Here is a 25,518-nt window from a genome sequence, read left to right as displayed (position 1 = left end):
GTACCCTGGTTCATGACCACTCTTCTTAACCAAGAAGTTCTTTTATGTAAAACCATTCATGATCTTCAAAATTATGATAGGAAAGCTTTATTCGTGGTTCGGGAGAATCAATACATTGAAAATGGATGTTAGTCCAAGATTTTTTTATATGTTTTCCAAACTGTTCCAGTACACATCACAGCCTCCTTTTTCTGTAAATTGCAGAGGGCCTTTACAGTTTTCATATGGGGATCGAAATGTCCCAGACTGAATCGTAAGGTGTTTTCTTTGCCCAAGAATAGAGGTGGCATGAATGCCCCTGATGCAACTTCGTATTATCAAGCATCCATTCTATAAAGGATTGTAGACTGGTTTCACCATCGCCAAGGGAAACTGTGGGTTTGGCTCAAACAATTTTTATCGTCGTTGGATCTCCAAGCTCTCCCCTGGATTCCACCCCCTAAGAGTAAAAATATTGGTGCTCGCCCAGTGCTCACTAAACAGACACTTGGCTTATAGGACACCCTGATAGAGCGTCTTCATATTTCTGCTTATATTGGCCAAATGACGCCTCTATTTAATAATCTATATTTTCCCATAGGTGTACATTGTCACATCCTAGACCGGTAGATTAAATTGATACATCATCGTTTGGCCTCAATTCTATCAGTCGACCGCTCTTTTCCCAATCCTATGGTTTCATCCGGAATAGAAAATTGGTTTCTGCACAACAGACAAATTAATTTCTTGCCTCAATTGCTGACAAACAGAAACTTATTTCTCATCCAACTTCTTTTGAAGATTTACTACTGAGTGATTCACCCCCAAGGCAAGTAATTTCCTGAATTTATTCTATCCTGTTTATTCTTTCTCATCCAAATCTTCCAGCTTATACTCTCAAGTGGGAGACGGAAGAATAAACCCAAATTAGTGAGACAGATTGGGAGAAGGCATTTGTACTGTCATGATGGGACATGTGTTCAGATACTTTACATTGTCAATACCCCTCCTCATCTAATTTGTGTTGGCGGTGGGAGCCAAGAGCCAAGAGGGTACTATGCTTCATATATGGGCCGACTGCCCCCGATTAAGAGGTTTTGGGCCTCTGTTCCACAACTCTATTGTATTGCCTCAGATTATCTCATTGTCTATATTGCCAAGTTCAATCAGAAATGAAAAATGTGACATACTTTGCCATTTTATTTACATCGGCTAGAGTAATAATCGCTAGACATTGAAAATCTTCAGTGGTTCCTACATCTTTGGCTGAATGGGTACAGGAAAAGGATTTGCTCATGGATCTGGAATATTTACTAGCGGTGAAATATGATAGCCTGGATAAACATGTTGCAATCTGGGCTACTTGGATTACATTTTGCAACATGCAAGGGTTTAGATCCATCTATTTCTCCTAAGGTGGCCTTTAAGGGGGGTGACGAGCACTTGCTGGGAAAAAATGATTCCTTTTTTTTTTCTTTATTCGTATGTTTTTGGTAAGGTTTTAACTTGAAGCTTAGTTAAGTTCATTAGTTGTTTAATTTTTATGATATTTTGGGATCTGTATGGATATTATGTGGTGCCTTGGTACCCTACTATCTATAAGTAAAAAATTCTGAGATTACGTGACCATTTTGTTTATGTTAGGTTATGGGAGCTCCCCCAAATCTCTATACCTTGATATGAAATGTATTTTCTTGTACATGTTTGTCTTAAGATCAAGCACAAAAAAAGATTATCAATGTAAATAAACAAGATACCAAAATGTAAAACCATTGAAAAGCTTTTAGTTTCCTGTTAAATATGATAGCAGTAATTCTTATTGTCACTATGCAAAGACCAGGGTAGTTGGCCTACGTGGCTTAATCAGCCTTTTTATAAATTAATGCATAAAACAGAGAAAAATCTTGTTTAAAAATCTTGTTTAAAGCAGACTGGTCTACAATTTTGTCAGTAACAGAATTGCCATTGTCACAAATGGTATACAGTATAAAAAAATGCTGGGTCCACGTACCATATACCAAGAAGGTGCTGGAGGGGAGACAGGAGATAATCCGCCTTGGCAGAGTCACTCAGTCCCCTGGATGGTGAAGTAGCCCAATGGCAAAGGTAATCCTGTGGAGCGCCTTATGATAATACTATCCCAGAGACCAAGGATACCATGGTCGGTAACTAAATATCCTGTCCACGCAGCTGGAGTGACATCAGCTATACAGCGGCGCTGCGATCCCAATTATCAGCCCCGGACTGGAGGCAGAAGACACAAGCAGAATATAAATGTCTATAGCCCGGGATTTCAGTCAGCGTGACGGACATGACCCGAGGATGGGCCACGCCCAAAACGCATCATCATTGCGGTATCCTTGGTCGCGGTGATCCTTTTATCATCAGGCACTTGGCTACTTCACCATCCATGAAGTGGAAAAGGAATCCAGTGGCAACCTGTGAAACTCTAGTGAACTCCATGCCTGAAAGGGTTAAGGCAGTGCTGGAAAATAATGCTGGCCACACAAAATATTGACAATTTGGGCCCAATTTGGACATTTTCACTTTTGTTGCCAATGGTTTAGACATTAATGGCTGTGTGTTGAGTTATTTTGAGGGGACAGAAAATTGACTTTGTTATACAAGCTGTACACTCACTACTTTACATTGTAGCAAAGTGTACATTTTTCAGTGTTGTCACATTTAAAGATATAATAAAATCTTTACAAAAATGTGAGGGGTGCACTCATTTTTGTGAGATACTGTATATATCTGTGTATCATTTGTATAGCGCCTGAATATTTTGTTTGCTGCGTAATTTATTATACTTTATATATATGGTAATATATTTAACTTTGTATTGAAATCTGTGTTTTAAAGAGCCTGTCAACCAGCAACCATCAAATGACATTTCTTCTATATCAAGCGTATTGCAAAGATCAAACACTTGAATCTGGATGAGAATATTACAGAATTAATTTGTAAAATTTGTATCCTCATGTCTAGACTATTTTTGAGCTCTGTGCCAAAGATTTTCCTAGAAAGAGTTGAGTTTATATTGATTGCAGGTGGCAGAGGATGCAGCTGCCAGGCTGCTATGCAATCCATCACACCATTACCATTTTACAAGGATTCTTCTCAGTGTACGTTGTTTGCCTGTAAAATGTGTAAAATGGGAAGGAGGATAATTTCAATTCAACCTTCTCACCTGTAGAAAGCTACACAATCTGACCCAAGTTATTTAAGAGATCTCATGGGACCATACAGCCCTTAGATACTAAACCAAATGCAAGGAGAGAAAGAAGTTTAAATGCAGAATGTATCTGAATATTACGAGAAAGCTATATGGACTGCCACTAATTGGTAAATATATCTGAGAGGAGACTGCTGAATGTAGCAGAATCCTCCTGGCCAATTATGAGTTTTTAGATAGAGATAAAACGGTTAAGGGGACTGTTCACAAGTGTAGTTTACCATTTACGGGAGTACTCTTAGCTAAAGAGTTTTCTGAGGTTGGAAGTAGCTTAGGAGCAACCTACAGGAGCCAATTTGCCCCCAAATGCCCTATGCATTTTATATATTCAGCTTTGACTGCAAAGTAAAGAATGAATGAATGCTAATAAGATGATGCAACAGCTTCACTCTGTTCTGCTTTCCCACTGAGAGAGATTGATGGACATAACCTGTGAGAAATGTCAGCTTATTACCATGTGCAAGAGATGAAAGTCTGCTAATGGTACATGGTAAAGTGGATCCCCAGTCAAGACTTTTTGCTTTAGTTTTTGATACAGTGAGGAAGTGTTGGAACCCTTTGTTAAGTTTGTATTGCTGTATTTGTGTCTCTACTTGGGAGATTCACTGTCTTTGTTTATTCTGGTCACTGTTGTCACTGTTTTTCAGTTGCCACTGGAACAGAACCTTTTTCTTCCGAGTGCACCCTCTGCAAACTGGGTGCTAAAGGGCCTTTTGCAGGCACACTCCCAAGCCGGGTTGTGTGCATCCATACAGTGCCTTGAAAAATTATTCATACCCCTGGAAATTTTCAACATTTTGGACCCCTGAGCTGTTCGCAAGCAGGTGGTCATGCAAGCAGAACTGAAAAGGTTAACACGGACCATAGGCTTCTTTCACATCTCCTTATACTCAGCAAGAGCACCAGATCATAAAGTAAAAGAAAAGGATCTAAGTGCTCACTGCTTAATAACAGTATCATTTATTGATGGGTTTAAATGCGAAATACATTAAAACCAGTAAAATGCAGCATGTAAAACCGACATGGATATCACTTCTGAAAGACGGCAGCGGGTGATGTCATACACAGCTCCTCCCCTGCATGGGTTTAAACCCATCAATGAATATTACTGTTATTAAGCAGTAAGCACTTAGATCCTTTTCTTTTACTTTATGATCTGGCACTCTTGTTGAGTATAAGGAGACCATTTATGACCTGCTTGCATGACCACCTGTTCGCTCGGGGTCTATGCTGTAAAGTGAGAGTAATTACTTAAACCAGAGGTGGAGGGATTGTCACTCATTGTGGACTTCTTCAGCACTGGTGAAAAACTCTGTGGATTTTGCTGTTTACCGTTTCTTTGGACTGTAAGGCCGTGTACACACGGGAAAACATGTACGATGAAACCATCGTACAGAAATCGGCGCGTAAACAATATGCGGGGCGTGTCCGCGGTGTTGCCGCGACGATGACGCGGTGTCGCCGCGACAATGACGCGGCGACGTGGGCGGGCCTGCCAGTTAAATGCTTCCACGCATGCGTCGAAGTCATTCGACGCATGCGAGGGATGGCGGGCGCTCGGACATGTACGGTAGGTCTGTACAGACGACCGAACATGTCCCAGCGGGCAGGATTCCAGCGGACTGTTTTAAAACAAGTCCAGGAATATTTGTCCGCTGGGAAAAGGCCCGGCGGGCAAATGTTTGCTGGAATCCTGCACGCTCGGGCCTACACACGACTGAACATGTCTGCTGAAACTGGCCCGCAGACCAGTTTCAGCAGACATGTTTGGTCGTCTGTACGGGGCCTAACTCTATCACATTATTATCTGGGAATACCATTCTGTTATTATTTCGGACTGATTATACTGCGCTGCACTTACTCTGTTTTAACAACTGCAAACCTACCATGACATGGCCGTCCACCTAAACTGACAGGCCAGGCATGGAGAGCATTAATCAGAGAGGCAGCCAAGAGGCCCATGGCAACGCTATAGGAGCTGCAGAGATCCACAGCTCAGGACAACTACTAGTCGGGCATTAGTTGAGACAAATCTGTCCTTTAAGCCAGAGTGGCAAGAAGAAAGCCATTGTTGAAAGAAAGCCATAAGGAGTCCCGTTTGCAAATTGTGAGAAGCCATTTGGGGAACACAGCAAACATGTGGAAGAAGGTGCTCAGGTCAGATGAAACCAAAATTTAACTTTTTGGCCTAAAAGCAAAATGCTATGGGCTAGATTCATATAGTTTGTGCGGGCATAGCGTATCTCAGATACGCTACGCAGCCGTAACTTAGTGAGGCTGGGGCTGGATTCACAAAGAACCTGCGCCCTAAGTTACGGCGACGTAGCGTAAATCTGCCGGCGTAAGCGCGCCAAATTTAAATTGAGAAGAGTTGGGCGTGTTTTATGTAAATAAAACATGACCCCACGTAAATGACGTCTATAACGAACGGCGCATGCGCCGTCCGTGAACGTATACCAGTGCGCATGCTCCTAATCACATCGCAAATAGTCAATGCTTTCGACGTGAACGTAATTTACGCAAAGCCCTATTCGCAAACAACTTACACAAACGACGTAAACGACGCAAAATTCGACGCTGGCCCGACGTTTATACTTAACATTGGCTATGCCTCATATAGCAGGAGTAACGTTACGCCGAAAAAAGCCTTACGCTGACGACAAAAAAAAATCCGCCGGGCGCACGTACGTTTCTGAATCGGCGTATCCAGCTCATTTGCATATTCTACGCTGAAATCGACGGAAGCGCCACCTAGCGGCCAGCGTAAATATGCACTCTAAGATACGACGGCGTATCTTAGCCTAATTTAAGCGTATTTGGTTTCCAGAATACGCTTAAATTTACGACGGCGTAGATTCAGAGTTACGACGGCGTATCTACTGATACGCCGGCGTAACTCTCTATGAATCTAGCCCTATGTGTGGTGGAAAACTAACATTGCCCATCACCCTGGACACACCATCCCCACCATGAAACATTGTGGTGGCAGCATCATGTTATGGCGATGCTTTTCTTCAGCAGGGAGAGGGAAGCTGGTCAGAGTTGATGGGAAAATAGATGAAGCCAAATACAGGGCAATCTTAGAAGACAACCTGTTAGAGTCTGCAAAAGACTTGAGACTGGGGAGGAAGTTCACCCTCCAGCAGGAAAATTACCCTAAACATACAGCCAGAGCTACAATGCAATAGTTTAGATCAAAGCATATTCATGTGTTAGAATGGCCCAGTCAAAGTCCAGACCTAAATCCAATTGAGACTCGGTGGCAAGACTTGAAAATTGATATTCACAGACACTCTCCATTCAATCTGACAGAGCATGAGCTATTGTAAAAAAGAATGGACAAAAATTACACTCTTTAGATGTGCAAAGCTGGTATACTCATACCCAGAAAGACTTGCAGCTGTAATTGCAGTGAAAGGTTGTTCTACAAAGTACAAATTCACCCCACACTTTTCAGATATTTATCTTGAAAAAAAAAAATGGAAAACCATTTATCATTTTCCTTCTACTTAACAATTATGTGTCACTTTGTGTTGGTCTACCACATAAAATACATTTACGTTTTAGGTTGTAACATTACATGACACAATTTAGAATTTTTAAGGGGTATGAATACTTTTTCAAGGGAGGAAGTGTGTAAGAGTCTCAAAGATTCATGGCAAGTACAGAAAAAAAAAGAGAAGCCAGAATACATAAAGCAATTGAACTCTGTGCCTTGCAAAAGATTGAGCCAAAAGCACATAGCTTCCTGAAAACATCACAGCACCCTGCCTTAGAATTCCTTCCAAAAGCTCTTAGCCCTAATGCAAGCAATTGTCTGGCTCTTGGGAAGTGTTATTAAAGAAGAGTTATTATATCCAATAAGAAGCTGGACATCCTCCAGCTAAGAAATGAGGTGCGTTCTACTCATAAAGGAACTCCCCCCAATATAGGTATGATTAAGCCCCACATGGATAAAATGCATTTGGGGGTTCCTCCAACTGAAGCCAGTTCTCCTCATGTTTTACAATCTTAACGTTTCAGTTTGCTTATCCTATGTGCGGCCAGGTGCCATTTTCCTGTAGTCTCAGGACATGATAAACTTCACAAGAAATGTGTTAAAGGCTAACTCCACCTTTAAGGCCATGTTACATGTTACTTACATGTAGGGCATTCAGGGAAAACTGGACTAGAAGCACTAATCCACAACACAGGGAGAGCAGACAAGTAGATTCCTGAAAAACACACTTCAGCAACACTTCAAAAGAGGGAAGTAAATCTCTGATAAGGAATAAGGCATAAACACAAACAGAAGGCGCCTCTAAGTGCAGTATTATCCGGATATTTTTTATTGCCTAAAATGCATTTTTTTTTACTATAAGTGAAAGGTATATAAGCTTATCAAACATCAAGTCCTGCGGTCTCAGTCCCAGACAGGTGTCTCAGCATGGATGGCAGCGCTGAATAAGAAATTCCAGCCAGCCAGCTGTGGAAAGCTGTGTGCATAGTGTTTCGAAGCATGCGTGAGCGTCCCTTCTTCATGCCAACGACACGAAGAAGGAGCGCTCACGCATGCTCCAAAATGCGTCCCCTCCACTCTGATGACACTACTGGGTCCTTACATTCAATGCTGGTCCTGTCAGTACGGCTGCTCCTCCTAGAACAAAACCACACGGCCTTCCACCGCTTGCTGGCTGGGATCCCTTATTCAGCGCTGCCACCCTTGCTGAGTCACCTGTCTGGGATTGAGACAGGACTTGATGTTGGATGAGCTTATTTCACTTTTAGTGTTTTTAACCTTTTAGGCAATAAAATATCCTGATAATACTGTACTTAGAGGTGTCTTCTGTTTGTGTTTTTTTACTTATTTAGGGTGTCACATGGTGCCAAGCGGATCTCCACCACACCCAAATGGCCCCCTCTCTGACAGCCTGCAGGGGTTGTTCTCCCCTGCAGAAGTTGTCATATTTGAATTTGGCACAGCTATATGGAACTCCAACTGCACAGCCACATCATTCCTTAATAGAGATCTGTGAATGAATAAACTACAAGTCTCATCTGGTACCACAGATTTGTAGTTCTCAAAAGAACACAAGTGCTTTGATCACCACACTCAGAGTCCATTGACACTTTCTTCATCTTTCCAGCTAAAAGCCTGTACATTGGTATAGTAAGGAAGCTGCAGGAATAGTCTAGAGCAGTGGTTCTCAACCTTCTAGTGCCGTGACCCCTTGATAAAATTTCCCAAGTTGTGGGGAACCCTAAGGCCTCGTACACACGACCGAACATGTCTGCTGAAACTGGTCCGCGGACCAGTTTCAGCAGACATGTTCGGTCGTGTGTACGGCCGACCAGACAATTTTCTGGCGGATCGGACAGGTTTACAGCGGACGGATGTTTCTTAGCATGCTAAGAAACATGTCCACTGGAAGCCTGTTCGTCTGACATGTTCGGTCGTCTGTACGACTTACCGGACATGTCCGCTCGGCCGAAAGCCCTCGCATGCGTCGAAGTGATTCGACGCATGCGTGGAAGCATTGACCTTCCAGGGTCGCGCATGTCGCTGCGTCATCGTCGCGGCGATGGCGCGGCCACGTCACCGCGTATCCTGTCCGCGCGGATTTCGGTTTGATGGTGTGTACACCCATCAGACCGAAATCTCTGAGCGGACATGCCCCCTCGTGTGTACGAGGCCTAACAGTAAAATTATTTTCATAGCGAGGGTTGAAAGCACCCAAGGCAAGACAAGTAATTTGCGCCCCTAACCCGCGGACATTTAGCTCTTCCTGAGTGCCTTCCACTCATACAATATTAAAACCCCTTATAGTACATTTTAGGATGTACCACTCTTTCTTTGTTCTCCTTTCTTTCCCTTTCATCTCTCTCTATCCTAATTCCTTTTTTCCCCCCATCCCTCCCTCTGACTGTCTTCCTTGCTCTCTCTTTTTTTCCTTTCTCTCCCTTTTTCTTTGTTCCTCCCCCTCTTATCATCTCCCTTCCTGGGAGAACAGTGCAGGCTTCAAGAACAGCCCAGGATTTGGTGACCCCTGGCAAATCATCATTTGACCCCCGAGGGGGTCCCGACCCCCAGGTTGAGAACCACTGGTCTAGAGGACTATTTTTCAAAATAAATGCACATTTTTTGGTAAATATACTGTATGTGATTTTTTTATTTTATTTTTGCAAAATGTAGGCTAAGCCTTAATGAACTGATCAGCAGGACTGATTAGCAGATCACTCAGCAAGGTATGGTTCACAATATTGACATTCTTGGATTGTGAAAGGCTTGTGTGTGATACCTTCATGGGATAGGTGGAATCTTACCAACCTTCTACCCTCATCATACAGCCCAGACTTAGCACCCTAAAAATGTTAACAAAGAATTTAGGAATGCTGAGGAATGGCTCAGAAGTAGAGTGTAAATGTTTACCATGATGGCTTTCCAAAACGTGTTCGTTGTTGGCAAAAATGTATGGCCATTTTGATTTAGATTGTACTTGTTGAGTTTATGGTAATAATAACTATTAACCACTTCCTGACCGCCTACCGCAGATGTACTGTGGCAGGTCGGCTCTATTGCATCATTTTGTGCAATAGACACTAGGGGCGCGCGCGCTGATTGAAAAGAGGGGAAGCCTATCATTGGGTCCGGAGGACACGATGTCTGCCGTCTAACTGCAATCGTTCCCCAGAGAGGCAGAACGGTGATAATCATAAACAAGGCAGATCGTCGTTCTGTCAGAGAGAAAGATGGAGAACTTGTGTTTCTGCTAAGCAGGAACACAGATCTCTCTCTTCCTCCAGTTAAGCCACCCCTCTACAAAGGTAGTAATAACTCCTTAGGAACACATTTAACCCTTTGAGCGCCCCTGATGTTAACCCCTTCCCTGCCAGTGTCATTAGTACAGTGAGAGTTAATTTTCTAGCACTGATCACTGTATTAGTGTCACTGGTCCCCAAGACCAGTGACACTTAGACCTTTTTCACACTGAGGCGCTTTTTGGGAGTTTTAGCGCTAAAAATAGTGCCTGTTCAGGCGCCTCTCAAGCCACCGGCTTTCACACTGGGGCGATGCACTTGCAGGATGGGAAAAAAGGCCCGCAAGCAACATCTTTGGGGCGATGCGGAAGCGGCGCATACACGGTTTCCAAAATGCTCTGCCCATTGAAATGAAGCACCTGCAAAGCGCTTTGGCAGTGCCACAACATGGGTACTACATGTTAACGGTCGCTAGTGGGGGTTAAAACCCCCCGGTAGCTGGCAAAAAGCAATAACAGTGGTAAAGCACCGCTAAAACTTTACCCTAACACCCGCACTGCCCCATTGTTAAAGGTGTCTAAGTGTCAGATTTGTCCGCTGCAATGTCGCAGCCCCGCTAAAAATCTCTAATCGCTGATACTAGTAAAAATGTAAAAAAAAATGACATGAAAATATCCCATAGTTTGTAGAAGTGATAACTTTTGTGCAAACCAATCGCTATATGCTTATTGTTTTTTTTTTTACCAAAAATATGTAACAGAATACTGTACATGCCTAAATTGCCTAAATTGATGAAGAAATTAGATTTTTAAAAAAAAAAAAATTATTGGAGTATGCTTAATAGCAAAAATGAAAAAAAAAAAAATATATATATATATATATATATATATATATATATATATATATATATATATATATATATATATATATATATATATATATATATATATATACCATAACTCCTGTATCCACTTTTTCAGCAGGAGGTCCGCCGTCAGATAAAAGTGGTCTGATTCACCACAAGATCACTTTATTGGTGGCAGGAGATTGTCCTCCCCCCACGCTCCGGTGCCCTCTGCCGTTTACTGGAGCTCCCTCCAGTGGTGGAGGCGATCGGGTCCTTTTCCCTGCTTGGCATGGAGCTGAGTGAGAGGAAGATGGCCCCCACCCATACCATTTCTGGGCAGAAGCGACGTCAAAACATCACTTCCATCCATAGCTCTTAAAGGAACATTTTTTTTAATTGCATTTTAGTGTAAATATGAGATCTGAGTTTTTTTTTACCACAGATCTCATATTCAAGAGGTCCTGCCATTTTTTTATTACATAGGATGTTTACATTTCCTGTAATAAGAATAAACGTGACAGAAATTATTATTTTTAAAAGAACAGTGTAAAAGAAAGTTAAAGAAATAAGAAAAAATGATATATATATTTTTTAACGCGCCCTGTCCCGACGAGATGGCGTGCAGAAGTGAACGCATACATGAATAGCGCTTGCATATGAAAACTGTGTTCAAAACCCACATGTGAGGTATTACCACAATTGTTAGAGTGAGAGCAATAATTCCAGCACTAGACCTTCTCTGTAACTCAAAACATGCAACCCTCTAGATTTTTTTAAACGTCGCCTATGAAGATTTTTAAGGGTAAAATTTGTTGCCATTCCACGAGTGGGCGCAATTTTGAAGCGCAACATGTTGGGTATCAATTTACTTGGCGTAATATTATCTTTAACAATGTAAAAAAAAAAAAATATTTGGCATAACTTTACTGTTATCTTATATTTTCCCCAAAAAGTGCACTTGTAAGACCGCTGCGAAAATACGGTGTGACGTAAAGTATTGCAACGGCCGCCATTTTATTCTCTAGGGTGTTAGAAATATATATATATATATATATATATATATATATATATATATATATATATATAATATTTGGGGGTTCTAAGTAATTTTCTAGCAAAATAATATTTTAACTTGTCTGGTCCTTAAAGGGGTTGTAAAGGTAAAAGTTTTTTCACCTTAATGCATTCTATGCATTAAGGTGAAAAAACTTCCGACTATACAGCCCCGGCCCCCCGTTATGCTTACCTGACCCCTCGAAAGTCCCGTGCTCGGCCCCCGACATTCTCTTCGCCGCTCAGCCTGGCTGTTGATTGGCTAGAGCGGATGGATTTAAAGCAGCGCAGCCATTGGCTGGCGCTGCTGTCAATCACATCCAATGACGCGGTGCACCGAGGGGCAGGGCCGAGTGATACAGTGAGCGGCTATGGCCGTTTGCTGTATCATGGAAGCGCCCCTGAATGGACTTCACACAATGCAAGGGAGCTCGCATGAATGTGTGGAGTTGTTGCAAGGAGGACCAGAGACAGCCGCCGAGGGACCCCAGAAGACATGGATCGGGTCCACACTGTGCAAAATGAGCTGCACAGTGGAGGTAAGGTATGTATAACATGTTTGTTATTTAAAAAAAAAAAAATTTGTTCACAACCCCTTTAAGTGGTTAAAATGAAATATTTTAAACAAAATTCTACTAGTGTCTGGCCAGCTTTACACTTTTTCCTATCAACAAAAACAGAATCCACTCTTCAGATTCCCCTTATAGGGCCAGATCCTCAAAAGGGATACGCCGGCGTAACTGCTGTTACGCCGTCGTATCCCTGTTTCTAACTATGGAACTGATCCACAGAATCAGTTTTCCATAGTTAGGCAGAAGATCCGGCATGTGTAAGGGACTTACACTGCCGGATCTTAGGATGCAGTACCGCATCCGCCGCTGGGGGCATTTCGTGTCGAAATGCCGCCTCGGGTATGCAAATTAGCACTTACGGAGATCCACAAGCTTTTCAGCTTCGTTTTTTCTCCGTAAGTTTTAGTTTGCAAACGCAAAATTAGGGCTGCTTTTACAAAGTGTAAACTGTTTACACCATGTAAAAACAGACCCTTCTGTCCAGCGACGCAATTTTTTTTTTGTTTTGAATTTTTTTTTTCGCGCCGTATTTTTTTTTTTTTTCGACGCAACTTTATTGACCCGTCGCAATCCACAAAGCTCGGCGTAACGTAATTTAGCGCTATGCACGTCGGGAAAATGACGTCACGAGCATGCGCAGTATGGCTGGCGCGGGAGCGTGCCTTATTTAAATGGGAATCGCCCCCATGAAAATAGGAACGCCTTGCGCCGGCGGAATTTAAGTTACACAGCCAAAAATTTCTAGGTAAGTGCTTTGTGGATCGGGCACTTAGGTAGAAATTTTAAGGCAGTGTAACTTAAATGGGAAAAATTAAGTTACGCCGGATCTTTGTAGATTACCCCCATAGTTCTTATCTTAATGCTCATATTCGACAAAAGTGCTTTCTTTGTTTGTATACAATTCATAATAAATGTTTCAGTTTTTCTGTTCACAAAAAATATTCCTTTTAATCAAGGCATCTCATGTTTTGCAAGCAACAAGAAGAAAAAAGTAGCAGGATTCTGTGTTGTTACATAGCACATAGCACACAGCTGGAGACCCTTCACTAGGATGAAAACATCCATTAATGGTTAGGATCTGGAATGTCTCTGGAATCACTAATATTGATCAAATTCTTTTTAACATAAAAGCTTTAGGAAGACTCCTGAAACAAAATGGGCACATTAGTGGTGTGTTTAATAGTTAGTTATTATTACCACAAACTGTACGAGTACAATAGAGCAACTGGAGAGCACAGCATGACAGTGAAGAAGTTCTCATTAATGCTTTAAATTAGCGGGAACGTCTTTACAGGCTCTTCAGAAACCTTTGCTTATCACCCTAGTTATTTTTCTCATCAAACGCCCTGTTCTGCGCAGCTGCTGCTTCTTCTATTACCATACAACTGTGCTGTTCCTTGACAGAAAAATATAAAATAAATTGTCAATGCAAGCAATGTGCCACAAAGAAGCACTCAATGCTCTCACAGTGCAATTTTGTCTGCAAAAATAGCTACTGTTCAGATATCTCCATTCATTTGGGTAACTTGCTGCGCAGTCATTTATAGTAATATCTGAACAGCTATTTGAATTACAGTGATTTAGTCTAAAACACAGCAGACCATTTTGCAAAGACTCTTTGAAGCAGACCTAGCCTTAGATGTAATATGATGTTAAAGGAGTTGTAAAGGAAAAAAAAAATGTTGCCTAAAATTAATGTCTGCAAGGTAGACAGACAGAATAGTGTAATGATTCTGTTAAAGTAAGTACCTATTAAATTCCTTCATCTATATCACCTCCGACGTTCTAGTTTCTGTTCTCTCATTCACTTCCCCTTTTGCGGCGCTCGTTCATGTAAGAACTACATTTCCCAGTATGCATTGCGGCACGCCCAGTAATTCACACCGCCTTGAAGCCTCTAAGGCCCTGTACACACGTCCGAGGAACTCGACGTGCCAAACACGTCGAGTTCCTCGTCGAGTTCAGTGTTGAAGCCGCCGAGAATCTCTGCGGGCCGACTTTCCTCATTGAACAACGAGGAAATAGAGAACATGTTCTCTATTCGGCCCGACGAGTTCCTCGTCGGCTTCCTCGCTGAAAAGTGTACACACGACCGAGTTTCTCGGCAGAATCCAGCTCCGATCGAGTTTCTGGCTGAATTCTGCCGAGAAACTCGGTCGTGTGTATGGGGCCTAACACGTAGAGAGCATCCTGCCGCACAGATGTAGTTCCCAGGAGGGGGCAAGCACGTTACTGACCACCGCAGTAAAGCCTCCCTTCACGGTGGTGAGTAAAAATCAGACAAGCAGGAAGTGAACAGAACAGAGAAGAAATAGAGCAACTTCTGAGCAAAAACGAACAATGAGGAAGTGAAAAGAGGAATGTCTGCAGGTAAAGGACGCTTATTATGAAAAAAAAAAATTCCTTTACAACCCCTTTAAGGGCATGCATGCAAAATATGTACTGATTACCTCTTATGCCGCGTACACACGATCGGTCAATCCGATGAGAACGGTCTGATGGACCGTTTTCATCAGACCAAACCGATCGTGTGTGGGCCCCATCGGTTATTTATCCATCGGTTAAAAATTGTGAAACTTGTTTCAAAATTAACCGATGGATACCTAACCAATAGAAAAAAATTTATCGTTTGTAGGCACGTCCATCGGTAAAAATCCACGCATGCTCAGAATCAAGTCGACGCATGCTTGGAAGCATTGAACTTTGTTTTTTTCAGCACATTGTTGTGTTTTACGTCACCGCGTTCTGACACGATCGTTTTTTTAACTGATGGTGTGTAGGCACGACTGACCATCAGGCCCCGTACACACGACCAGTTTCCTCGGCAGAATTCAGCTTCCGACCGAGTTTCTGGCTGAATTCTGCCGAGGAAACTGGTCGTGTGTACACTTTCGGCCGAGGAAGCCGACGAGGAGCTCGACGAGGAAATAGAGAACATGTTCTCTATTTCCTTGTTGTTCTATGGGAGCTCTCGTCCCGCCGAGCTCCTCGGCGGCTTCAGTGCTGAACTGGCCGAGGAACTCGATGTGTTTGGCACGTCGAGTTCCTCGGCCGTGTGTACGGGGCCTCAGTCAGCTTCATTGGTTAACTGATGGAAAAATCCATCAGACCATTCTCATCGGATTGATCGATCGTGTGTACAGGGCATTAAAGTTATTATAAAGGTGCCTTCGCTTGCCTTTCTCCCAAAAAGGCAGTATTAAAGCCTTGTTTTTTTGATTTTTAAATAACAAACATGTTATACTTACCTGCCCTGTGCAGTGTTTTTGCACAGAGCAGCCAGATCCTCCTCTTCTCGGGTCCCATGCTGGCGCTCCAGAGTCAGCAGCGTTTTAATTTGTTTTTAAATTGTAGTTATTTGCAGGTCCATTTAATATGACTGAGGGCTCTGAGCATACAGGGCCAGATTCACGTAGAATTCCGGCGGCGTAACGTATCCCATTTACGTTACACCGCCGCAAGTTTTCAGCGCAAGTGCTTGATTCACAAAGCACTTGCCTGTAAACTTGTAACGTAAATCCGTCCGGCGCAAGCCCGCCTAATTCAAATAGGGCGTGTATCATTTAAATTAGGCGCGTTCCCGCGCCGAACGTACTGAACATGCTCCGTTTTGTAATTTCCCGCCGTGCTTTGCGCGAAATGATGTCGCACCGACGTAATTTTTTGAACGGCGACGTGCGTTACATCCTTTCCTATTCCCGTCCGACTTACGCAAAAAAAATAATTCAAAATTCGACGCGGGAACGACGGCCATACTTTAACATGGCTAGTCTAAATATAAGCCATTGAAATAGCATACGTAACTTTACGATGGGAAAAGCCGACGTAAGAGAATGCGACGAGCGCGCGTAGCTTCGTGGATCGCCGTAAACAGCTAATTAGCATACCCTACACGGAAAACGACGCGAACTCCACCCAGCGGGCGCCGAAGTATTGCATCCTAAGATCCGAAGGAGTACGAAGCCGTACGCCTGTCGGATCTTAGCCAAATGCCGTCGTATCTTTGTTTGAGAATTCAAAATAAAGATACGATGCGGCAAATTTGAAAGTACGCCGGCGTATCAGTAGATACGCCGGCGTACTCTCACTGTGAATCTGGCCCACTGTTTCTATACAAGTCCTGCCCTTGCCTCTGAGAGGTAAACCCTGAATCTATGACTGTAAGGCAAAGTGAAAACATTTTTGTCACTGTTTTGCCTCAATGGACAAAGTTGAACAAGCAGATTGGTATGCACTGGTGTTTGCTGATTGGATCGCACCATTTTACAAATGTGAAAATCAGCAGCATAACCTTTTTCTTAATTTTCTCATCCCTAGTGACTTGTGTGGTAACCCTTTAATGATCATCAGTTATTAAAACTTAGATGCCCAGACCATATTTAGTAGAGTCAGTATCCAGAAGTAAACTTAAAGCGGACCTTCAGTCCATTTTTTCAACTTTTCATCTATTAAATATTCTGGCCTTGTCATTTTAACTTTGGATAGTAAAACATTTTTTTCTGCCAGTAAATACCTTAAACAACCCACTTCCCGTTTCTTGTCTGGTCATTTAGCCTAGGCTTATGACATCATGCACAGATCTCTCCCTCACTCTTGTGAGAGTTTGCCAGGAAGGCAGGGGGGATAAGTCAAAAGGGGGCCAATGAGAGCCGCAGAGCTGGAGTTGTGCCAATGTGTAAATCCAGGAAGTGAACAGGCAGCAGCTTCTGCGGTCCACAGTTAAAATGGTTGCAGCCAGACTCAGTAGAGGGAGATTTCTGCAGCATATTTGGCAAGTACAGTGTGCTTTGCTTTGTGTATTTCTACCAGATCTGTACAATAGTTAATTGCTTATTTTGGTTTAGGGGAACAAAAAAACAATTTACTTACCTGAACCTCCACTCCTCCTTGCAGCTAGAATGTTCCTTGCAGCTTCTTCTCCTCCAAGCTCCAGTGGTCTAGGGTCCTGACATCATTAAGGCCAAAGCAGGGCCCATAGCCTTGCTTTAGATGTGATTACACCGAGGGACAGTCCACCACCGGAGCATGGGAGAGCACCATCTGCAGGGGGAGTGGAGGATCAGATATAGAAAACTCTTCTCCTCTCCCCTAGACAAAAATAAGCAGCACCACTGCAAGGGAATACTTTTTAAAGTAATGCAATGCTGCATATGACTTAAAAGGGTTCTAAAAGCTGAATGTTTTTTACCCTAATGTATTAATTTTGAGTGCAGCTTCCCTGCCCAGCATCCCCAATTATACTTAACTGACCCTGATCTTCATAGGTGTGCGCAGCATATTGTATTGGGGTGTGCACCCTAAAACTCAAACACTCAAACACACATGTGCGTGTGTATAAAAATATATAGGGCAGTAGGGCAGTGGACAATGTCAGTAGGGCAGAGGTTGGTGTAAGTAGGGCAGAGGTTGGTGTCAGTAGTTTATTTTTTATATTATTATTACATATTTACAATTGCATTATTTTTTATAATATTTTTTTACAGTCTTTTTTTATTATTGTTTTTTATAAAAAAAAATAGGTGCCCCATTAGGGGCTTTGGTGAAATATCAGGGGTTGTGAGACAAAGGAAGGGATTGAGGACAGAGATCAGAAACAGTTTATTTCTCTGCAGCCAAGCAGCAGGGGGAATCTGCCCAGCACAGTGTGATTAGGGTGTGCCCAGGCACACATGGCACACCCTGTGCACACGCCTATACTGATCTTGATCCAGCACTGTGCACGAGAGCAGTGGCTCTCTCCCTCCTCATAGGTTTAGAGTGAATCACAGCCAGTGAGGAGGGAGCGGAGGGTGGGGACAAGATGCAATTTGTATGTATATGGTCACACAGAGTCGGCTCAGGAGCGAGGCTGCACAAGTGACCCCACAACACTTAATTTGCTATAGTGGGCATTCTGCAGGGGGTAGGAGCCAGGAGCAGCAGTGGGGGACCAAAGAAGAGGAGGATCGGGGCTGCTCTGTGCAAAACCATCAACAGGTGAGTATAACATGTAAAGTGGAAAGGATTTCCACTACTCCCAACTAGCCCAGGTGAATAAATGCTAAAGAGCGGCTACATGTCTCCACCAAACCACACACCCTGATGCCTTTTGCCCCACCCACCTTTGCTTAATCATGGGGTCATGTTCGGGAGTAGTAGTGATAATTTCTTTTGTACATTTACTAGCCCTCTAAATTAGTATGAGGACAAGCCTCTGCTCTGGGTCACAGGAATATGCGTTCACCTCTACTTTGAGCGGAACCAAAATATAACCGATCACAGGTAAGAGCCGGTTCACAGCCGCCTGACAAGTCGCGTCCCATTGTATTCAATAGAACCGTTCTAATAGGAGCGACGCAAGTCGCTCCGACTTAGAAAAAGGTTCTTGTACGACTTTGGGGGCGACTTGCATTGACTTCTATACAGAAGTCATTTTGCAAGTCGCCTCTGAAGTCGTCTTCAGGACGCCTTGCCGAGTCGCCCCCGAAGTCGTGCCGCCCCAGTGTGAACCGGCTCTAAGTATAACATGTTTATTATTTTAAAAAAAAATATATGGGTTTACAATCACTTTCATTTAATTTTTTTTAATTTTTTTTAGTTATAATTAATAATATAAACTCTCCATTTTAATGAGGTAAACCTGATAGCTACTTCACAAATATTCCAGCATGTACAGTACTTTGCAAAAAGCAAAAATAACTTCTTCCTATTCTAAGGAATATGTTTAAAATGTAACAAACAGAATTCCGCTGCATAATATTTTTACTGACACTGAGTTTTTATTTATGCAAAACATTGAAAAGAAGAACACAACTTACTGTAAACTGGATTTGACATCCACCCATGATATAGTCTAAAAATGAATGCATTTTGTGAATCTGTAAGAAAATGAAATAAATGCTAATTAAATGAGAATATCTAATTTTCATTTGCATAATTAATTATGTAAAAAACAGAAGCTAAATAGAAGATGACAGTGGAACAAAAAAATGACATAAAAACAGGCAACAATAGTGATATTATCAGTTCTTATCTGTGGATTCTATTTACTAGATAAATTATAATTTACAAGAAACAGAAAATTCTACAACAAAAAGATAACTAATTTCTATCAGAAATGCTGCAATAAAAATGTGTTTTAAAAGTTTCCTGTTTTTAGAGAAATCATCCTTAAAAGTGTAAATTAACCAATAAGGGGTATCCCTTCTAGTGGACATTTCTCCCCTTTCACTAAAACCATAGCAGCATATAGCTCTGCATGCTGATACAAAATCATCTTACATTTATTTACAATTATTGGTTTTCCACATACTGGTTTCTTTCAGGCCTTGTACACACGACCGAGTTTCTCGGCAAAAACCAGCAAGAAACTTGCTGGGAGATATATTTTTGCAGAGGAAACCGGTCGTGTGTACATTTTCGTTGAGAAAACTGTCGAGAAACTCGACGAGCCAAAAAGAGAGCAAGTTCTCTATTTCCTCGACGGGAATGGAGAAAATTGGCTTGTCAAGTTCCTCGACAGCCTAACAAGGAACTTGATGAGGAAAACGATGTGTTTCGACCGTCGAGTTTCTCGGTCATGTGTACGAGGCTTAAGACACTGGTGATGTTACCCTGGCCTTACAGCTGCATCCCGGAAACTTTCTCTCACATATTCCAGGATGCAGAACCAGAGATCTAGGAAGACTTTAAGGAAGTAACGGGAGATGTAGTCGTCTGCCCTTAGTAAAAATGGCCACCATGAGAATAATGTTGAAGGGGTTGTAAAGGTTCATCTTTTATTTTCTAAATAGGTTCCTTTAAGCTAGTGCATTGTTGGTTCACTTACCTTTTCCTTCGATTTCCCTTCTAAATGTTTTTTTTCTTTGTTTGAATTTCTCACTTCCTGTTTCTCCTCAGTAAGCTTTCCACCATCATCCGAGTGGTGGAAAGTCATTTAGAACAGCTTACTGAACACCTTACTGAGGAGGAATAGGAAGTGAGAAATTCAGACAAAGAAAACAAAGAAAAGTGGTTGTCATATGACGTCCTCAGGATTCTGAGCCGCTGCGCGCCCCCCAGGGGCGCGCATCGCAGCGATCATTGTTGCAGGGTGTCAGTCTGACACCCCGCAACACCGATCTAGGTAAAGTGTCTCTCACGGAGACACTTTACCACGTGATCAGCCGCGTCCAATCACGGCTGATCACGATGTAAACAGCAAAAGCCGGTAATGTCTGTCAGACGTGAGTAGAGGAGAGACGATCGGCTGCTCCTCTGACAGGGGGTTTTGTGCTGATCGATTATCAGCACAGCCCCCCCTGAGGATGCCCACTGGACCACCAGGGATGCCCACTGGACCACCAAGGATTCCACTAGATCACCAGGGATTTAAATCAAAGGTATGCCACCCTAGACCACCAGGGATGACACATAATGGATGCCAATCAGTGCCACAATGGATGCCAATCAGTGCCCACAATGGGCATCACTGATTGGCAGGCATTGTTTGGCACTGATTGGCATCCATTAGTACAACACATTAGTTAGTGCCCATCTATGCCCATCCATGCCGCCTATCAGTGCCCATCCATGCCGCCTATCAGTGCCCATCCATGCCACCTATCAGTGCCCATACATGTCGCCTATCCCTGCCTGTCCGTGCCGCCTATCCCTGCCCATCCGTGCCACCTATCCCTGCCCATCCGTGCCGCCTATCCCTGCCCATCCGTGCCGCCTATCCCTGCCCATCCGTGCCGCCTATCTGTGCCCATCTGTGCCACCTATCCGTGCCGCCCATCAGTGCCCATCCATGCCGCCCATCAGTGCCGCATATTGGTGCCCATCATCAATGCCACCACATCAGTGCCACCTCATTGGTGCCCATTAGTGCCACCTTATCCCAATAAATCCCATTTATACTGCGATCAGTGCTATAAATATGCACTAATTACAGTATAAATGTGACTGGCATTGAAGGGGTTAACACTAGGGGGTGAGGAAGGGGTTAAATGTATCCCTGCATTGTGTTCTAACTGTAGGTGGAGGGGGGGTGACTGGGTGGGGTGACCGATCTATGTCCCTATGTACAAGAGACACAGATCGGTCTCCTCTCCAGAGACAGCACCGCTGTCTCTGTGTAAAACGGCAATGAGAGATTATCTCATATGTTTACATATGAGATCATCTCTCATTGGCCGCACAGATCGCCTAGCAAATGGCCACTCTGATTGGCCGTTCGTGGCGATCTGTAATTGGCTGTGTCCAAGGGACATGGCCAGCACAGAAGTTCCCCGCTGCGCGCTCTGGAGCGCGCGCGGGGAACGCGCAAAGGGGCGGACGTCAATTGACGTCCACTTGGCTTTTCAGGTCTGCGCTGTAGCCGTCATTTGACTATAGCGCGGACCCCTAGTGGTTAAAGGTGCCTTGTCATTATTATGATAAGGGGGAAGTTCCTCTTTAAACTCCAAAGTTTTGGAAGCTGGAAGCTGCTGTAAACACAATGCAGTAATGCATTGGTGAAAAACATTGTTTTATCACATTATTTCATGGTCCACATAGTTCTACTTTATATAAAGTAACAGAGGATGACAAGAAGGAAATATAGATGTATTGTCATTCACAGCAAAACAAAATCACAGTGAAATTATTCGAATGGAACAAGTGATAAACTAAATATGGTTCTTCTACTTCATAAACAACCTAATCTGATTTTGCTTTGTGATACAGTTGACTATGTGTTTTGACAGATGATCTTGTTTTAAGAAACATGAAATCTCTGGATTTTATATCAGTATATACTGTATAATAGCAACAGCTTATCCCAAAATACTAGGAAACCCAAGTGGTTCCTACCTCTGTGTTTTGGATTAAAACACTAATGCCGCGTACACACGATCGGTTCGTCTGATGAAAACGGTCTGATGGACCGTTTTCATCAGACAAACCGATCGTGAGTGGGCCCTATAAGTTTTTTTCCCATCTGTGAAAAAATGTAGAACCTGTTTTAAAATTATCTAATGGTTAAAAAACCGATAGAAAAAAAATGATCGTCTGTGGGGAAATCCATTGGTTAAAAATCAACGCATGCTCAGAATCAAGTCGACGCATGCTCGGAAGCTTTGAACTTCATTTTTCTCAGCACGTCGTTGTGTTTTACGTCGCCGCGTTCTGACACGATCGTTTTTTTAACTGATGGTGTGTAGTTAAGACTGATGAAAGTCAGCTTCATTGGATATCTGATGAAAAAATCCATCGGTCCGTTTTCATCGGATGAACCGATCGTGTGTACAGGGCATTAAAGAGGAAGTAAACCCTGATGGGTTTTACTTCCTATTTTTTCCACTGCAAAGTAAAAGCATAATGGGCTACTATGCATTGCATACTAGCCCATTATGCTGCACTTACCTGCAAATAAAGCTTGTGATATCCCCGCTGGTGGCCACATACATCTTTACCTCTATCCCCTCCAGGGCTGTGGACTCTGGCTCTGTGAATGACCGGAGTCATGTGACGTCACTCCCGCACGTGCGCACTAGTGCCGACGGTCTCAACAAGGGGCCTTTAGAAAGGGCATGATCGTGTCCTTTCTTCAGTGTGCATGCACCGATTACGCCATTACAAGCGTATATGGTAAATATCTCCTAAACTGTGCAGGTTTAGGAGATATTTCCAGTACCTACAGGTAAGACTTATTATAGACTTACCTGTACAGAAAAGAGGTGTGTAAGGGTTTACAACCAGTTTAATGACATCATTAAAAGTGAACAATTCATGGCAGAAATTTATTAAGTTCTGGGGAAACGTATGATGCAAAGTGCAGCTATGTAAATTACAATCAATCCCTATGTGCCTCTGTCTAGCAGAGCTATTTGTGTATACTAGGTCATGTTAAAACGACTATAATCCATAAGAAGCCAGATTCAAGAGTCTGCCCACTACTATACAAGAGAAGCAAAATCAAAAGAAGATGTACATAGGGATTGATTTACTGAAGGCAAATACAGGCATACCCCATTTTTAAGTACACAATGGGGTTTATTTACTAAAGCTGGAAAGTGCAAAATCAGGCTCATTTCTGCATAGACATGTGCGTTCCCGTTCGTAACGAATGGATTTTCGTACAAATTTGTTAGTATTCGATCAATTCGAACATCCGAAAAGCTGAAAGAACCAAAATACGAAAATTACGGAGTTACGAATAAGCAAAATAAAAAACAAGCGAAAATACGAACGTATGATTGGACAATCTTACTAAAATACGAAACACCGAAAAAGCAAAAGAACGAAAATGACATCTATAACGAACGATTTGCATTCCGTATTTTAAATCCTTTGTCTGTTCGTATTTTCATTCGTATGTTCTAGGGGTGCAACGGATCAAAAAACTCACGGATCGGATCGATCCTCGGATCAGGAGTCACGGATCGGATCATTTTCGGATCACCTGCTTCCTCTTTTATCCACCCCTGTGAATTGCTATTGTGCTCTTTTTTTTCCCCCCTCCTCTCTCACCAGTGCTTCACTGCTAACATTCCCATTCAGCTTGCTAGAGCCCAGTGCACAGCGTGACACGCCTCCCCGGGGAGGCGTGGAGGCGTGTCACGCTGGGCTCTGGCAAGCAGACTGGGTGGAGCAAGATGGCCGCCGCTCCGGAGCTAGGCCGAAGCCGGGGACTTTCCTAGGCCTAGGCTCCGGAGCGCTCCGCGGATCGCGGGGTGTGCCGATCCGAACGGGGTGGCCCGTTCGGATCACGGATCGGTGACGATCCGTTGCACCCCTAGTATGTTCGTATTTTCATTTGTGTGTTTTGTAAATCCGTTCCTTTGTCTGTTCGTAAATTTGCGTACTTGTATCGTTCTTTCGAATAGGCACTGGGCAGTGTAGTTAGTGAGTGATGTATCTTACTTAATATCTTAGCCAATCAGCTTATCTCTTTTGTGCTGAGTCACATTGTACAGTGTAAAGCCTGGTACACACAATCGGACTTCAAACAAACTTTTCCGTGGATTTTTGTCTGAAGGGAGTTGGCCAGATTTGACGTTTGTTGGCAAAAAGTCAGACCGTGTACGGGGCTTAAGAGAAAGCATATCTTAATATGGATTAGCCGCGTGTTGCTATGTATTTACGAAAGTACAATATTACGAATCCATTAAACGAAAATTATTATCTAACAAAATTACGAATTTCGAATCAACGAAAATAAATTAGACAGAATTACGAATCATTCAGTATAAACGAAAATAAAACTGTTACGAAAATACGAACGGGTCCGAATAGGAAAACTTGCGTCTTACGAAATACGAACGGGTCCGAATAGGAAAACTTGAGTCTTACGAAATTACGAATCTTTACGAATCTACGGAACGAGACGAAACTGAACAAAAAAATACGAACATTTTTGTTGTGCGCATGTCTATTTCTGCACAGAAACCAATGAGTTTCCAGGTTTTGTAGGCTGTACACTTTGCAATGGAAGTTGCTCTTTGAAAGGGAAATTTCCCCCATATCCCAATCAATGTGGTTAAGCTCATTTGTGAGCAAAAATGCATTGTTTTAATTCTTCTTGTATGCGATTTGGTATGCTTTTCAAAGTGAAACTTTTTACTTATACCAAGCTCTGGGGCAAAGTACGACTTCAGTTCTTAAATGAACAGCCTATTTACCTTTCATAACTTTTGTAAATCAAACCCAATCAGCTGCATAAAAATATAAATTCTCCAAAAACTTTTAATTCTATCTTTAACTCTCAAGAAGGCAATGGGTAAAGCTGCAAGTACTGTAAGGAAAAAAATCCCGAAATGCATTGATTTTGGAGCAGATCCATGCCAGCTGGAATCTTGGCTGGCTTTTATAAGTTTCTAACATATAGTTATATATAATAGTTGGAGTCTGATTGGTTGCTACAGACAGCACATCTGCTTTTTACTTCTTTCAATTTGTAGCAAATCCCTATTACTGTCAGTCTTTGGTTAACAAAGATTTACATATGCTTCAAATAGTAAAGAACAGTTCAATGATTATACATCCATACATTCTACAGCATAGTCTACAGCAATATGAAGTCCAATGTACAGTCATGAAGTTAGGGAACTGTTTTATTATATTTAAACCTAAGAGACTATCATATTAAATCC

At 42.6% G+C, this 25,518-nt stretch overlaps 1 protein-coding gene across 1 annotated transcript in view; it reads right to left on the bottom strand.

Annotated features, from left to right (window-relative positions):
• The window catches only part of CPNE4 (copine 4), a 508,892-nt gene that overhangs the window by 54,051 nt on the left and 429,323 nt on the right, over positions 1–25,518 (bottom strand). Inside the window, exon 10 of the mRNA XM_040353037.1 lies at positions 19,222–19,281. Coding sequence (XP_040208971.1) covers positions 19,222–19,281 — 60 coding nt within the window. The remainder of the gene's footprint in view (positions 1–19,221; positions 19,282–25,518) is intronic.

The sequence above is a fragment of the Rana temporaria genome, chromosome 5 (assembly GCF_905171775.1).
Source record: "Rana temporaria chromosome 5, aRanTem1.1, whole genome shotgun sequence".
Taxonomy (NCBI): domain Eukaryota; kingdom Metazoa; phylum Chordata; class Amphibia; order Anura; family Ranidae; genus Rana; species Rana temporaria.
This window is presented reverse-complemented; position numbering and strand designations above follow the sequence as displayed.